The sequence below is a fragment of the Diadema antillarum genome, unplaced genomic scaffold, assembly GCF_040938485.1.
Source record: "Diadema antillarum isolate AM-2024a unplaced genomic scaffold, OU_Dant_1.0 scf00000067, whole genome shotgun sequence".
Lineage (NCBI taxonomy): Eukaryota > Metazoa > Echinodermata > Echinoidea > Diadematoida > Diadematidae > Diadema > Diadema antillarum.
Genome location: NW_027270956.1, coordinates 1,160,767 through 1,179,310, shown reverse-complemented (window position 1 = coordinate 1,179,310; position 18,544 = coordinate 1,160,767). Strand labels below are relative to the sequence as shown.

General features: G+C 39.0%; 1 protein-coding gene across 1 annotated transcript in view; it reads left to right on the top strand.

Moving 5' to 3' along the window:
• The window catches only part of LOC139716604 (uncharacterized), a 30,788-nt gene extending 13,237 nt beyond the window's left edge, over positions 1-17,551 (top strand). Inside the window, exons 4-5 of the mRNA XM_071628131.1 lie at positions 9,742-9,849; positions 17,491-17,551. Coding sequence (XP_071484232.1) covers positions 9,742-9,849; positions 17,491-17,531 — 149 coding nt within the window. The 3' untranslated portion in view covers positions 17,532-17,551. The remainder of the gene's footprint in view (positions 1-9,741; positions 9,850-17,490) is intronic.
• The last annotated feature ends 993 nt before the right edge of the window (positions 17,552-18,544 follow it).

Below are 18,544 nucleotides of genomic sequence, written 5' to 3'. Positions count from 1 at the left end.
GAGCCTCTCTGCAGCTGCTGCCTTTGACAAAGACTTGCTAGCTAGCTAGCTAGCTACAGTGTAGCTATGCTATCCTAGCTGGCCTCATGAAATGAAGAGCAAACGAACGACATGGATATGCATGCATGCTTCACACATCGTTCATATTTACGGTGACATAGTGTCGATCCTACTCCGTATTTTACAGCTTTTGTCTATGGCCATATTGATACTAGTACATTGATAAGTTTTACGGTATCGGTAATTTAGTAATGATACCTGTACATCGCGTATTCCAGCTACTAGGTTGGCTGTTGGTAGCTTGGTAGACTGACATCGGTAGCATAGGACCTACAGCAGTGCTGTTACAGCTGTTGAGTGTTGTCTATGGCCAGATTGATACATCGTTACTGCACAAGGCCGATGTAAGTTTATCTCGTATTTGCAGCTTTTGTGTGTGTCCAGATTGAAAGATCGCTCATTTATCCGTAAGTTTTAGTGATTGCTTACCTTCCAAACGTCGATGGGCATACATGGCCCCAAGTTGGCCTTATAAAATTGGGTGTTCATGACGGATTTTTTTTCCGTGATTCGACTGTACCCGTGGTATACGACGCACCCCCGATTTTCAACGTTTTCCGACGAAAAAATAGTGCGTCTTATACACGGAACTTTACGGTACTCGATTGGCTCAGAATGCAATCGCTTAATTATATGCTTAGTTCTTTGTCTCATGAATGCCATATTAATATCCTTTGTCAATTATATTCAGTGATATTCCCTGTTCATTCTGTGGACATGTAAACAAAGTCCAGATACCCCCAGGTACACCCTCACCTGAATGCCTACAGCAATACGGTCTGTGATGAAGAAATTTCTTCATGTACAATTTGTATGACCGCTCCTCCCCTCCCCCCCCCCCCCCCCCCCAGGAAAAAAAAAAAAGACTTATGACTCACTGACTAGGTTCTGTCCATGGGCTTGCAATTGCCATTAAGCTCCAAAATTAATTGAGTGAGGAGAATATGTCATTTCCACCCGGGCACAGACACCCCTCGTAGGAGGCTTTCGGTATGGCCCGTTAAGACTTTACTCACACCTGCTATATTATACTGGGCACTAGAGGGAGCTAGATTACTTCAGAGGGGTGGGGGAATGCTTTGGGCAGATGTCCCGCCAGTACCTCGAAGTGCGCTTGATCGCAGTCCCGAATGTGAATGGCACGTGCCGTCCAGGCCAATTTGCAAGGTGATCTAACTCGGCCGTAATGGATATTGCTGCGGCGGGGAAGGGAGATTGAGCCAGCAGATTAAAATCTGTGGGCAGTGGTGACAAGTATGAGGTGTGATTAAAAAGAAGCGGCTTGCTCATCTGAAGCCCTGTCAAGTTCCATTGAACTTCATGCACATAAGGCACTTGTCAACAGAATGGCATGTGTATCAAAGTTATGATGAAATTAGTTTCTCCACCTTGGAAATGGTGGAATGAAAAAAAAAAATTAATATCTTAGGATGAATTATTTTAGTATTTGATATGCTGTACTTGACTTGCTGTGGCAGTGAGATAAGATTTGATATAGATTATACTTATGTTATGAATATCATAGCAGTAAGATATCAAATGATTGTCATAGTGATTTAATTCTGTATTTTTACCTTTGATCACTACAGAGGGGCTGTACACTATACTTCGCTGTATTTCTGTTCATACCCCCTTACAGCTGAACAAGCATATACAGTTGTAGGTGTTGGCTCACATTTCATGAAAAGATGCAATGAAGGAAGAATATTCTCTACTCATCTCTAATGCACTTGTGAAAAAAAAATATTTCTGTCATTGTTACTTTCTGTCTTTGTTCCACTGAGTGACCGCCACATAACCCTCTTTCCTTCATAAGCCTCAAGTATATTATAAGTAGTAAACCAGCATTTTAGTTCAAATTTTCACCCATCTCTTGCTCTTGTCATTGTCCCTGTTCAAAACAGGACTTTCTTTTGCACACAGATGGAAACATTCTTTGAGGAAATCCCGTGCTAGGACTTGCATATTACAATGTGCCTTTTGCATGGCAAAAAAGCACGAAGGCATATTTTCTACGACCTGTGTAGGTGCCTTGTTCGGGATGAGAAAGCAACTCACAGCAACTTGTGTAGGCCTCTTGTCCAGGATAAGAAGGCAACCTGTCAAAATGGGTCTAGGGCAATTACCCCCTGAGCAATTACCCCGGACCCTTCCCTTGACCCTAACCCTAATCCTAATCCTAAACCTAAACCTAAACCTAACCCTAAACCAAATTTTGTGTGTGCCTTATTGAAGTCAAGACCAGGATTTGTTTGCACACTAAAACAGAAACTTTCTTGTCCTAAAGAAGGCATCTTGGCGAGTTTCTGCACAACTTCTCGCCACACGTTTCAGCTTCATTACTTCAGGATAAAGTGACCTCAGAAAGCGCTCGCTCCATCTTCTGACCAGGAAATGCAAACTTCCAATATCAGAATTGTAAAAGTAGACTTGACGGAAGCTGGTCGGGATATCCTTTCAGAAATAGAATTATGAAGTACTGCCTTGAATATTTTTCTTTGAAACTGAATAAGGGACGCTCCAGTACTTGATATTAGAAGGAGGAGGGGAACCAAACTATGGCTTTCATATACTCTAAAACCAGAAGTATGTGTGGCATATAGCTTTTATGAATTGAAGTCGACAGCCTTTTTCAGGCATTGAGGTGTTCAATGTATTGTGTAGACAAGAACTTCTGTAAATCTTGGCTCCTCACGAAATTCATGAAAGTTTCGTGCTGCAAAAAAATTTTTGGTTTTACAGGATACTCTTGGGAAAACAGACCATATCTAGTTTTTTAGACTTCAAGCCATTCAATTGATAGACAGTAAAGGAGAATACATTTGATATAAAAATATTTCAGTATTGACACCTACGTGTATAGCTCCAATATCTTACCGTTGTAGCCATCCCCAATCCTGTGAAACCTATTTCCTCCAAATTTCTCTTAATGAATATAATGTGAGGAATGTAACCTCAAACTGTATACAATGAAACTTTCTTCTCAAAAATGTGTGGCTTAGAGTTTGCTGTTATGGATAAAAGGGGTAACTTATACAATAGCTCCCTCACAGCTGTGATCTGCTAGGGCAACAGGTTCATGCAGCAGATGTCCTGGCCTTTAAGTTTTCTGCCTGAAGAGGGCGCTGTGTAAGATACTGTACACCAGTTTGTGGTACCAGGTAGTCCATGGAATTGGCGATATGCATAGGTCTGCGTTTGTGAATGGAGCTTGACTCTTAGCTGTATGGGGTGGTAAATATTTTGACATTCTTGATTAACAGTATCATTTTCATTAAATGTAATGAGACAGATAAGCGACATTTGTGAATAAGAATTATTTTTTCCCTAAAAATCTGTCTTACGAGTGCTACCTCTTTTTTTCTTTTATCAGCAGATAGAGTGTCAAGAAATATATTTAGACTTGTTATTCATTAAGATGGCAATCCATGGTTTCATTAAATACCATCAGATACTATTGAATTTCTGAAGACATGCCTAAAGACTTGAGAGGAGATGGGGAAAAGCTGCTTCACTTTATAAAAAAAAGATAAGAGTGTGAAAAGAAAATTAAGGGAAGTCACAGGAATACAGCAGAGGCACAAACACACACACACACACACACACACACACACACCAACACACAAATAATTTGTGTACATAACAATGTTTTACAGATATACGTAAACAAGACCTACATGTATATTCATGTACGCAGAATTTTGTTTTCTTTCATTCTATCTTTGTTTGTTTGTTTGTTTGTTTGTTTGTTGTTGTTGTTGTTGTTGTTGTTGTGGTTTTTTTTTTTGGGGGGGGGGAGGGGGGGGGGGGGGAGGGCCGGGACAGTGAGTGTGAAAGAAGGAATGTATTCATAATTAGTGTCTTATTGATTGTTCTTTCCACACATGCTGCCAAGTAATGGTGTTATAGTTGTTTAACGAGGCATTTGTATATCGGGATTGGGTTCCCATGCAGACACTAGGGTTGCCACGTAATAATTCTTGCCGGCTGGACCAAATGGCGTTGTGGCGCTGCTCGACTCCGTATTATATGCAAAACACTGGCTGTCAGCCAAGAAAGAAGAATAGTGACAGCTGGCGTGTGCTTCTTTTGGTCATGTTTTCTGCACTCAACACATGGCTTACACATGGCCCCCTCCCCCAGTTCACTTCCTGTGAGGTCACCCACTCTCATTCTCTTTGATTGGGCACACAGACAGGATATTACCGGGGAACGGGGATTGTTGTTGGGGTAAGGGGGGTAAAGGGGGGGGGGGGGGTGACGAGGGCTGCTGGATAAGCATCACAATTTTTGTTCTCTTTTTTTAAACACGCTTGATGTGTGGATTGTGTGCCGTAGTCTTGCTGCATCAGTGGCGAGGGTTTCACCCAGCGTGGTGTGTGTGTGTGTGTGTGTGTGTGAAGAGAGTTTTTCATATGTCTCACTCGCTGGTATGGGTTGTATGGTTTGTGGGCAGCTTGAAACGCAGTTCTCACAGGGGATAAAGAAGAGACAGAAATAGACAGAGGAAGGGTTACATTGTGACTGGGAAGACATCTGAGATTCAAGATCGAGCCGACGGAAGAAAAAAAGAAAAAAAAAAGGACGAGTAAACTGCGGCAGCCATGAGTGGAAATCGCCGTTGGGGGTTTAACGGGTGCAATGGCTACGTGTATGGCCTGGGTAGCTTGCACTCAACAGGTAGGTGCTGGGAGAGTTGCCACCAGTGGGACTTGGTATTGCACATCGGGTATAGAAGAGGAGCAGCCTCTGTTGTTGTAGAGATTTCTGATTAGTACATCTTGTAATTCCAAATGAGACGTAGAGAGTACAGTCAACCTTGCCTATTAGTCGAATCTATGTGGACTGAAGAAATAGCTTGGAATTAGAGAAAATTCGACTTATGAGGGATTAAAATCAATAGAATACTGTATATGCCTAATATTTCGCGAGGTTTTTATTTTTGTGAACTTCGCGAGTCAGCTCCTATTCGCGAAATTAAAAACACGCCAAAATATTGACTTTAATGCCGATATGAATGTGACGTGCACATACATACCTTTCTATGTTAAGGACAGGACTCCACAATCGCAAATTCAACCCCTCGCGAAATTGTCAGAAAGTCCCGATTTGCGAAAATTTAGACTCGCGAAATATATGGTGTATACAGTATAAAGAGAAGAGGACTTTAAAAGACCTTCGACTTAGGCGATTATTCGACTTATGCAAGGTCGACGTGAGCAAGGTTGACTGTATATGTTGATGCATTCAAATGCATGTTGTATTGTAAATATCAAATTGTAATTCAGCCCATCAATATCCTGTTGAGCAGTGCAAAATGAACACTACTTGAATTTTTTAGGTGTGTAAATTTTCAAGTAACGTCAGTCATTTCCGTATGTACCGATATTAAAAGAAAAAGTGGTGTTTAAGTGGTACTCATACATCGTGGTCCATGAATAGAAGTTTGTGGTGAGTTTTGCTTTCCAAAACTTGAGCAGTCATCTTCCTCAATGAGTCTGCTCAGCTTCCTCCAAAATTACATCCAAAGGTAGACACTGTTTTGTCAGACTAAGAATGTTATTTATTGTATAGACTTACAAATTGTATTTGGTATAAAAACAGTGCACTGTACAAATGTTGGCCATAACTGGGTTGGGGGAGGGCTTCCAAAATGAGAAGAAATGATAATGTAATGGGGTATGCAATGAGTCTATTGTTAAATATACTGAGGCCTCCCCGAGTATGGCTGAAATTGACATCACCATAAAAAGACAGCTCAACACAAACCAAATAGGTCTATAGCTTGTTACTTTACAGATCGGTTATGTAGATTTTTATGGGTTGTGATTGAGGAACCCTAATTGTACTGTGAAAAGCAATATCTGGAAATTTATACATTACTATTTAGAAAAGTGGACAAGCATTTCCAGGCTGTTCAGTGCCACCCAATATTTGAGATTTTGCTTTGATTTTGAAATTGTGTTGTGTGTGTTTTTGTTTGTTTGTTTTGTGCATGTGTGCTGTGAATTTCAATTTTGGCAATCAAACCTTAAAAGATGACAATAGCCTGCCAGCTCGGCAGCCACATCTACTGATGGTGGGCTGATATGTTGGCACATTTTTATTTATTTTTTTTTTGAAACTGCATTGTACATGTAGGTTGATTTGGAGTGACTTGACACTTTCTTTTTCTATTTTGAGTATCTTGCCTTATGAGGAAATGCTTTTATAAACTGCTAAAGGAAAGAATTGAATCTTTGTAATATACTTTTACTTTGAGTCACTTCCACTCTCTCTCTCTCTTTAAAGAAACTCTTTATAGAGAAAAAAGTGAAATGAAAGTTCATATCCACAATCCAAGGGGCTTTACCGTAGTGTTGGGCTTGATATAGAAGTAGTAATGTACTTCAGAAAGAAGCTGTAGCAATTCCGGTCTTAATGATTAATTGTGCAATTCTGCTGCAAACTTGTCCACAAGTAGACAATGAAGCAAGCTCACACAAAAACATATACGCAAGAGAAGATATCAGGTTATCTGGAAACAAAAGAAAAGAATGAGTGAGTCAAAGCCTTGTAATGGAATGAGGCTGTGTTATTTTTTTTTTGGCTTTTTTTTTTTTTTGCCAGCATGTTTTAGCCATCTGATCTTATTAACCTGTTGAGGACGGGCTGATTTTGCTACAATGTGTGTTTCCCATGCACACCTGCCTGAGTATACTCGGGACTCGTCCTCAACGGGTTAATGTACACTGTAAATATGAATCTTTTCATACATATACTGTAGACCCTTACGCTAATAGACATTTACACAATCCAACGTTTATCCGACGTTATTGAATTGACAGTAGGTGTACAGGAACCATGTCTAACCCAGGAAGTTGTCTTTTCGTTGAGACGTGAGATGTAATATTCGACATATCATTTCATGCACATAAATATATTTCTTTCGTGAATTGTTTTGCCATGGTTATCAACCTCATAACATCACGCAGTTTGTACCGATGTCAAGTTGATTGCCATTGTGCCCCAAACTTCCTGCCCCTAATTACTGGAGCAGGGGGCTACTGGGCTTAAGTCGACTTAGCCCGGCCGAATATGAGTTTGATTAATCATCGCACGCGCCACAACGACTGTCGCCATGCCACTGCAGTGCGATGATTTGTGATCCATTCCCGAAAATCTGCTCACACTGTTCCAACTGTTCCTGTTCTTCACACACACACACACACACACACACACACACACACACACACACACACACACACACGCACACACACACACCCTCTACTGACCTGTGATGAATCTCTTTCTGGAAATGTCACAAGTAATTTTGTCCAGGACTGAGTCAAAACCTTTCACAGAGAGTAGTTTCACAATTATTTTTGCATACAAGCATACAGTGTTGGTGAAAATTTGCAAGAATCTTCAGTCTTTTGAAGGAGGCGGACTTGATCAGAAGAAGAAGAAGAAATTTGATACTATTCAAGACAGTTCACTTGCATTTGCTTTGCAGTATTATGCTACAACAGTATGTGGTCATTTATTAATTACAAACACTAGGTTTTGCCTTTGCTTTTTCTCCGATTTAATTTTGCGTACATGTATGTTGTTGTGAGATCTGCTTTATTGCAAAAATGACTTTACAAACATAAATACCCAAATTCAAGAAGATTGTTCAAATCCAAATCATAGTTTATGCAAATTTCTTCTGCAGAAATACAATTGACGATTGCGTACGCAGACAGACGTCCAGTAGCAAATGCGCATTGATACGCGCATACCAAAAGTACGCCCATTTCACGCTTATTTTAGACTATGGTCTAAATTTGTACCATTGTAGGTTTAAACCACCTTCGTGAATTCGTACATCAATTTTTTTCCTGTCATAATGATCATGTTGAATGCCTTTTGGATACTTGCAGATAATGTGATTGTAAATATGTGAAGATATGTGGAAAAATAAAGTACCTCAGATGAGGAGAATAGAAAAAAAAACCTTTGTGAATTCGGGCCACAGTGTATGTCACTCGTCAATGTGTTACCCTCAGAGCATTAAAGTTGAGCAAAAAACAAACAAACAAAACCAAACAAACCAATGTAAGTTGATTTGACTGAAAAGGTTTATTCTTAAAATAATAAAACAAAATAAAACAAAACATATGAGTTTTATAATTCACCTTCATCCCCCAAAGACATGAAAGACCTAAAGCAGTTTGAAATCAACAAATTTCTGTTTGATAAGAAACATGCTTGCATGTCCCTCGTAGCAAGTTTTACCAAAATCTCAAAATGTACAATTGGCAGCTTTATCAGTCCACATGCAATATATACATGTATGATGTGCAGTATACAAAGTCTACTCATGATGGACAGAGGTTTCTCCAAAATCAATATTTCACCTCAGTGTAGGCCTATTCAGTGTGATATAAACTGGTAATCCATGCGTTAAAGGTCATACCCTTTGTGTTGCAGTGAACTGTGTAATAGCTCTTTTTGTTCCTTTTTCTCTATAAGACAGAAACGTCAGCCTTTAATTGGTGGGGAGCCATGGCTCGACAATGCCAATTAAAATGAAAATTCCTTTTACTGGTAGTCAGTGGAGTGGAAAGCTTCATATATAGACGCATTCTTCCCAACCCCACATCTGTTTGCAAATTTTGATAAAGGAGACTGCATCAAGTACACTAGCACACAGATTTGCTCAAAGCAAGCTATTTTATCATGCAGTCCTTTAAATAGTCACATTAGCTGGTATGAAATCAAACAGGAAACTTCCCATGATATGAATTAGAGTTGCAATTTCTTCTTTCAAAATGAGGACAACAAATTGATATATATTTATTACTACATTTGTGGATCGGACTGGTTTTTTAAACTGTGGTGTGATGACATTTGCTCATATCTTGTAAACAAATATAATCATCAGAGTTTTCAAGTGTATCGTTGTTGTTTTTTTTTTCTTGTTGGGGGCATAATAAAAAAGCATGTCATATAGGTTTTCCAAAATTGTGAAAATTCTGAGAGGAATTTATGCTGTTTGAGTATATAAATGTCCCCTGATGTTTTTTGTTTTTTAGCTTCCATTACTATGATGTTTATTTTTTGCAATAAGTCACAGTCCAATGATTTCATTTCTTTAGTCTGAATGTCATGTCCAAAACTTTATATCTTTTTTAAACCCCATGATCTTGAGCTTGAATGGATGTGTGTTACTGCACGAAATATCTACATTTGTATAAAGCTATTGATCTGCACAGTTTATTTCACCAAAACATAGAACTGGACAAAATGGTATATCCCATTACCATTACTATGTTCAGTTGTGCTGTAGTGTAAAGGCAGCTGGTGTAGTCCAGATACTATCCTGTCATCTCTTTGATATTTATTGTAATTTTCATAGGGTTAGTGGCATTCATAGTCCCTGTAGTCACTGGGGTGAGACCTTTTCTCTTTTTTTTTTTCAATCGAACTGTTACAGTTGTCGTTTGATCGTGAAGGTTCGTTAGGGCTCACCCCTATGTTATCATAATCTTTCTTTCTTCACTGTTTGTTTTATGGAAGCTTTTGTGAGTTTCTGTTGGGCTGGCAGAAAGAAATAACAAGTAATTGAGGTTCTTTGCATGGATGTGATTTGCGGTAGTTTTGATAACAGTAATTAATATATCTCTGTGTTTTCCCGTCACCGTTCTTGTACAACAGATAACTTTGAGGGGCGGTTCAACTTCCACCCACAAACTCGCTTTCCCGATCCTCCTCCCTTCAAGAAGACCCAAAAGACGTACCCGAGCAAGCAGCAGAACAGGCAAAGTGAGTATCCGTCCCACGAGGTAAAAATATAAATAAATGGGTGGGGAAAAAAAAGACATTAAATTCTTTATATGTAGGTACAAATTTCTCTGTCAATGCTAGCAAACCTGTCATGTACAGACTGCCTTCAAGGAACCAAGGAAGCGGCCAGTGTAGACAGGATATATGGTAATGTAAGGGCGTCTGTGCACGTCACTCGTCCTACAGGAAATTGAATGTAGTGATCTGTGCATCTGTGTTATCACCAAAGTAGGTCTAACTGTTTCTGCACTACGAGCCAACATCAAAGGTCTCCATACAAATTTGCTCTCCTCAAAGGTGTATTTTGTCTTCTTCACATCACAGGTATTTCAGAGCTTCATCAGCACAAAATATGCAAATGAACCCTGTCTGTTCAGCAGTGAACAATCATTTCCATATCCATATCATATTTATTGAAGAGTTTTATCTCAAAATGAGCTATCCTTATTCTTGTGAAGTTGAGATATAAAAGCTGCTTAAAAACAAAGAGAAAAGTAAGGAAATACAAGATATTTTTAATCATAGCGTCAAGAATATTCCTTGTTATGTTACAAGTGAGATATCACTGGAAAAATTTTATTTTGCTCTACACATTGTATCTCATGATGGACTTGCTTTAAGAAGTGTAAAAATGATGTTTAGCCCATTTTCGATGAAACTCTTTATATAGTCTTGCCCAGAGGCACAACTATGTGTACTGCATGGACTTAAATAAGGAACCTTAAGAATAAGATTGACATTTTGTGGGCACACATATTGATCCACAGTGATTCCTGAGTGAATACTTGAAGCCAACATGAGCAAATGTTTGGAAGCAGAGGCATCGTAGGCCTGAAACAACTTGGGTATTTTGATGGAGGGGTACCATTGCCAAGACTATATTTGTTTGTTTGGTCAAGTTTACATTTATTAGTTTGAAAGTGTTTTTGTTTTTGTTTTTTTTTTTTTTTTGGGGGGGGGGGGGGGAGATGGAGGAAGGATGCCCTGATGGTCACCTTCTAATAATGCAGCACATTGGACAAATCTTCACCAGCCACATGTATCTCCCTATCCCTCGTTTAGTCAGGTGGAGTACTTAACCATAGGTGCTGCTGCTACTGTTTTGGAGAGCTGCATTAATAGCCACCTGTAGGAAGTGAAAGAACTGTGATACCCCTGCTCCATCATCATGATCCCTTTGGGAAGAGTGCAGAAGGATGCCATGTCTCATTCATATGCTTCCACATAGTAGCTGATCCAATGTCAAGACTGTGGAAGCATATTACAGCTTACAGCTGCACACCTCTGTTAAGGTTTAGAACCGAAATAGAATATTCAAAACCACAGATGACAAGACCCCCCCCCCCCCCAAAAAAAAAAAGGAAACAGAAAAAGGAGACAGTATTCAAGGTAGAGTACTGAAGCAGGGTGGAGCACACTTCCAAGATTGAAATCCTTATGCATGCTTTACATTTAATTTCACACTACAGTAGAGAGAGGGAAAAATGCCTCTTTGAAAAAAGAAGGGAAATTTTATTCAAATTACTACACTTAAATGATAATTCTTTATCCTGTTTGTATATTTATATTTCAATACAAGCTCCTTATGGCTCACCCAAAATGACTAGCAATAGTCTTCAACCACTATCAATCAGGTTTGTTGTGTCATATGAATGAAGGAACAAATTTCATAAAGAAGTCACTGAAATCATTAGTTTTCTTCTTCCCCTGCTACTCTGAGTAGCCATTATTTTTTGATGCATTACCAAGCAAAACTGATAACTGTTTAAGAGGTCTCCTACCTTTGACAGTGCACTCTTTTCATCTTTAATGTACAATCGTTGCCATCCAAATTTAGATATTTGAAAAAGTCTGTGGTTAAAATAGCCTAATTTTGGATTTGCCCTATGATTCAGACTTTCTGGAGTACTCTTTCAAAATGTAGCTTGACATCAATCGAATGGAATCGATGTAATATTTTCTTCTTTTTTTTTTTTTTTTGAATAGTGCAATCGATGGTTGTGACATGATTTTTCATAGTGGTATATTATGCTTCTTTCATATTGCAATTTGATTCATGTTTACCATGACTAATGATTGAGGGAACATAATGTGAAGTCACAAGAAATACCTCCATTGAACAGTTGTGTTTTCCCACTGTTTTAAAAATGCTAAAGATGGTTTCATCTTTAGAGTGTACAGAAATCTTTTGTTATTGCTACCAACACTGTGCTCTTTGAGAGTTTTAGAGGGAAGACACTTGTTCTTCTGATGTTTATACCAAGGTAAAGCCAATTCCAGGGTATACCATAGTAGTTCTTATGTCTCTCCTCTGGTAATACGTCACCAATAATGTTTCTTTACTACCCTCCCTGCTCCTTTTCTCTGCTTCTCCGTGCCACACCCACACACCCTCCCCCCCACCACCACCTATGCAATCTCAATATCCACCCCTCCCCAACATTAGACTCTGCCATGTACTTTACGTCAGAGCAAGTGAACGCACATTCCAATGGTGAGTGTCCCCTCCCCGTGTCCCCCCCCCCCCCCTTGCATGGGTTGCCGAACGCCTGTACAGATCCCAGAGAAACGCATGTGGAAGTGTATCGTGAGAATGAGAATAATATCTGTTTGAAGGGAATGCTATGGTTGAGACCCCATTCATCCTTTCTGTTACCAGGGAAACGGCACAGGATACCATTATCAACTAACATTCCACACTCCAGTCTACGTAGAAGAAAAAAAAACACAATTTAGAGGCAGTCAAAACAAACTTAAAGCATTTCATGATCTTCGAGTACATCTTGGATTATGGAAACAGGCTCATGTTTTCTAAATGTAAATAGAAAATAAAAATTAACATGGTTTCATTTCCCTATTGAGCAACTTCCAGCTTGTTACCAGACTCACCATTTAAGTGAGACTGCCAGAAAAACATTTACATACTGTTGTGTGATTCCCTTTGTTTTGGGGTTTTTGGGGGGCAATATTACAACGAATTTGAGTCACTGTTACAAGTCTGTCATGTCATGGCATGGGAGAGTTCATTTTGTTGGATTCCAATAGAGATTCAATGCCATGGGTATTTCAGTTCCTAGTTTGATTGTGTAAGTTGTGCTTGAATTTTGTTGCATCGTGATTTCTAATCAAAACTTTCTTGCATTGTGTGTTTTTTTAAATTTCAGGTGTATTTCGTTAGGTGAATATGGTACATTTTTCACGGTCTCTCATTTTCTTTTGTTCATGTTTGTGCATGTAATTTGCAGTTATTATGATATGATATGTTAGCATTCTTTCTTTGCCTTCTACTGTAAAACCAGGACATTTTTGTGCATGAAACTTCTGCAAATTTCACAAGGAGCCATGCTTAGCAAAAGTAGAATTCACCCAAAAGTTTTTGTCTACATAATCCAGCACATGTACTCTATACTCGTGATTTTTTTTATGGTTGGCAACTTGCAAAAGTTTCATGCTGTGAATGTTTCTGGTTTTACAGGATTTGAGGATGCTGCATGTCTTCTTTTATCTCATAAGCTTTTTACAATAACTCGCACATTTTTCAGTTTTACTCAGATAACCAGAGTAATTTCGATATAGCTAGAAGTCTGTTATTGGTTGCATATAATACCAGCATCTGAGGACGATCATGAAAGAGTTTGTTTAGTGGTAATAAGGATCTTGTCGAATCGCCACTGCTTCATTTAACACCATATTTGGGATCGGTTAAAGGGGAAGATGACTCAATGCAGCAATATTACTGTAGTAGAACACATCAGTGCAGTTTTAGGAAAACTTGACATTTCGTTCAAAAGTTTTGAATTCTGAAATTTTAGTGCGACTATCGCTGGATGAGAGGATTATAAATGTATGTGACATCACTGCAGAATAACAATATGTAGAAAAAGATATTAAAAGAGAATTCCACAAAATTTGAAATACCTTCCTTTGATATATTGGTGACATATATTAAGGGTAATGTTATTCCCTCTGCTTTCTGAAAGAGGTAAACCAATTGCTCTTTCATCATGCTAGAAAAAGTTAGATTATACAGAATTCTCTACGTATTTTCTTTGTATTGTTGTTTTGCTGTGACATCTCAAATTTTGGCAATCTTCTCATCCAGCGATGGCATCACTTTGTTACTCCCACTTTAAAAATTCACAACTATTGAATGGATCGTCCAATTTTCCTCAACCTTCACTGATGTGTTCTACTATTAGATATTGCTGCATTCATTGAACTGACATATTTTGTGAAATGCCCCCTTTAATGTTGATTTACATATATTATGACATTTGTCATAATCCTATGAGTTGATATTATACTGATTATGAGTTCTTGTGTATGATAGTCTAATGATGTGAGAAAAAAAAATCTCAGATCATCTAGAATACTGCACTGTTTCATGTTTTCATTTGTTCATTGATTCATTTTGTTTCTTACAATTGATCAAGACAATATCCTCTTAAGCGGTATTATTGTTATTATTATTATTATTATTATTATTATTATTTGATTTTATCATTATTATTATGATTATTTGTTTGGTTCCCTTAAAACTGATATTTTGTTAGGAAAGGATGTACCCTCCTTTGTTTTCGTTGGCAACAGGTCCTATGTTCAATACTAATGCGGAATGCCTTGAACTTAAAGTGCAACTCCACACTATCGTCACGTTGACTTTAACAAATGGAGTAAAATTGGACGTACAGAATCATTGGAGTTTACCAAAATCGGACTTAAATTGAGAAATATGTGGAATCTGAAAGTTCCACGCTTTCACCGAATACATACAAATTTGAAAAGACTGTGATGCCATAACGTCACAAGTCACAACTTTCCCAGTCCCAGTACTTGATTGTACACAAAAGTATTGAAATCAATAATTTTACGTTGAAGGGGAAATTGAATGCAGATTTGTGTACTGTTCAATGGGAGAATATTTTAGGTGATGACATCATCACATCAGCAAGTTAAATGCATGGTCACTCCTAATTATACCTCTGTTTTTATGAAAACATTGGATGCTTGCAGTAATTCTGTGTACTTTCTTTAATATGCTATGATTGATTTGTGTGAAAACTTCCACCATACTGGTATCTGATTTCAACCCTGTTTATTCGAGCCAATCGTGAGCGTGGTGTGGATTTACACTTTAAAGCCGAGCATGCGTATGCCATTGTCGGAAGTAACTGGCAACTCTCAACGGTGACTTTCTGTGCATGAAACAGTGGTATTGTTGGCAATACGTGCGATTTCGAGGAAGTGATAATTTTGTCGCTTCACAACTCTGTCACTCGCTGCCAGACAAAAGTTCACTGAATTTCCTTTTTTTGAACTGGAACGAGAATAAATTTTGTCTGTTACGACAAATGACTGCTTGTAGAGTTGGAGTAACTTGGCACTGAGGGCCCTGTATGTGGGTGGGGAGAGTGGAGGCTGGCACTGTTGCTAAGTTATCAACCCAAAATATGATGCTCCCATGTCAAAGGAAGTGGGGAAGCTGTGAGTCAGTCCTCTTTACCTCATTCACTTTGCATACAAAAGTTGTCACTAATACCACTGTTTAATAGCATATGAAACTCTGCATACCATTAAATGCTGTATTCGGGTCCGATTTAACTTTCTTTTTCTTACAAATCATTCTGTTTATTTAGTTTTACTCTATTGATCGAAGTTAACTTGAATGTGGAGAAGCAATTTTCTTTGAAAGATATTTTGTATCGTTAATCTGCTCAATTTTGAAATATTTGAGTATCCAGTCTGATTTGAGTTAAGAATTCACAAGTGTATTCAGAAAGTTAATCCCTACAGCACCTCACAGAGAAATGTATAGCACCAAATTTGTTGTTGTTAACCAATTTCTTCCCACAGATTCTACAACCTTTTGCAAACTGTGTTTTTTGCAAAGGTGGAAATACCATTTGTCATTTTTTTTTAAATCATTTTGTTTGTGTCTATGTGTATGTGCATATAGAAATACAAGGCAGGGGAAGAGAGCAAGAGAAAGAAAAATTGAGAGAAAGAAAGAAAGAGAGAGAGATACAGACAGACAGACAGACAGACAGACAGACAGAATGGGAGGGGAATGGTTCAGGGGAGTACAATGTAGATACCAATTAATAACTCCTTGTCTCCCCTTCTCCCCCCCCCCCCCCCCCCCCCCATCATGCCTTTGTACCGGGTCTAGGACAATTACCCCCTGGGCAATTACCCCGCACCCTTCCCCTGGCCCTTATCCTAATCCTAATCCTGAACCTAACCTTAACCCTAACCCAAATTCCTAACCCTAAACCTAACCCTAACCCTAATCTTTACTCTAACCTTATCAACAACCAGTATTTGGCCGGGGGGGAGGGGGGGGGGGGGGGGGTAATTGCCCTCTGGGGGTAATTGCCTGGATACGCTTTGTACCCCTCCACCGCTCTTCATGTCCTGTCATACAATAGTAACAGACCGTGAGTTGGCCAAAAGTTTGCCACAAACTTGGCATTGGGTGACATTTAGGAATGGGCTTGAAATCAATGTTAAAGGCTCCTAAGCATCTTGGTAAAAGCCACCAGGAACATGCATTGTAAACCTTTTGTGAGGATATCAGAGTGAACAACTAGGGTAAATTCTCTGCATGTGTGAAATGTCCAAAGTGTGTGAAATGCAAATTGAGGGTGAAATGAGGTAAGCAGCAAAATATTGATGAAATGCGTTAACGCTAATGCTATAATTTCATTCTGTTTTCTTTTCTTTTTCTTTTTTTTTATATTTGCATTCTTATAGTCAACTGCAAGTTTTGAAACTTGTAACTTGCAATACCTTTGTCATTACTTTGGTTTGAAAAGACAAAGAAAGATGAAATAACAGGCATATCATTGTGCAAGTTTTAACAGTGTTGTACAAATGCCAATTCAAAATCATCTGCTTGCCTCTTGAAAAGGCTAATAGACCATAAATCAAACGCGACATTGAAATATCAGCTCCCTCTACCCGCTGAAAGTTTCTTACCCCGTCATTGCTTGCCATGGTTAAAGCTGTCTTCAATTGAACACTACCATGAAAACGATATGAAATGATCCAACAGGTACACTGGCAAGAAGAAAGATTCCATTTACAGCGTAGTGCATAACCTGAAGTGGGATTCTTTAAATAGATGAGATGGGTGATAACTTCCAAGTCTAAAAGTCATAAGTGCAACCTGCATGAGACAGCTGGAGTCATCTGTGCGAAGAATGGGTGTTGAATTCTTCAGAAGTATGTTTATTTGTAAGTTCACTTCATCATGTCACAAAGTGATCAGTAAAAAGTGCAGCTGACAGTAATCTGGAGTGAAGGTAGCGTTGGAAGTTCTTTCAATTTATTGGTTGTCGTCTGTTGCCATGGTGACTGCATTCATAGCATGCACTAGATACTGCCAAATGTTTATGAAACCGGGCAGAGGAGTTCTTGAGTAAGCATGAAGATGGTAGTATGGAATGTGTTGATAACCAGTCAAACATTAGTTGTCGCATAAGGCATTCATTTATGTGAGTCAAATATGGGACTTAGAGTCCAATATGGGGTTCAAAAATTTTCCAGTGACATTTCAATCGTGTGACATATATCTCTGTTTCTCTCTCTCCTCCTCCTCCTCTCTCTCGCATCTTCAAGGTACAAGAAGAGGACAGCCGCCTGCCCCTCCCAGGCAATAGGAGAACTGGTTCTACCGACAGCCTTCCCTTGGTCCGATGCGATCGCTCGCGACAACTGGACCGCACAGCAGCTGTTGCACCCAGTTGCATTTTACCAAAACCGTGATTCCTACGATGCACTGGCAGCCACCTTTGAAAGAAAAACACCCTCTGTCAGTGCCACGTTTTTTTCATCATTTGTTGCAGTCATCGTTAGCGGCAGGATGTCCTTGGTTGGTGGTGGTGGTGATGTTGTTCTGTGTGCGTTGTCGCATTTGCCGGGGATGCGGAACATAAATTGGATGAAGCGCGGAATCTTACCCTTTGCGTCCCTGTCAAGAGAGACGACTGACCCTCCCTGTCAGATACGAGGCCGATGAGCCTCGTCACCTTACGGCATTTGGTTCGAGGGCCAGAAGGTCATCATAGCAACTGAGAAGACGATGATGATGACCTTCTGGTTTTCCACCTCAGCCTGGAGCACTGTAACTTACGACCTTTTGACTTCCGATAAACATTTATACGGAGACAGAATATACCAGGGAGCATTTCTGTGTAATATCATGTTTCGTGTTTGTCAACAAAAAAAAAAGGCATAGATCAGTAAAGTGTATTTACTATCATTATAGTAACAATTGTTAGTGGTATTTTTGCTAATTCTTATCAGTATAATAATAGTAATAATTTTTGTTATTATTATTATCATTATTATATTTATTTCCTCCTGTCAGAACAGTTTATACTGATTTAATTTATTCATTTTTCCTTGAAAAAAAAAATCAGTCCCCTTATGGAAGTGACTTGTATTAAAAGTCAAGAGGAAAGTTTGTTGGCCCATCATGAGGATGGAACACATTTACAAAGGTTTGCTTCAACTGTAGCGGAGGATTTTTTTTTTTCCCCCTCTAAAGTTCTCGCACTGACCAGGGTTGGGGAAAGAAGTTTGCATGTTTTTACTCGTGTGCTGTTGTATAGTGCATGAAGTGTAAAATATTCCATGTTTTCAGTCTTTGGGGAATATGCCTTACTGCTCT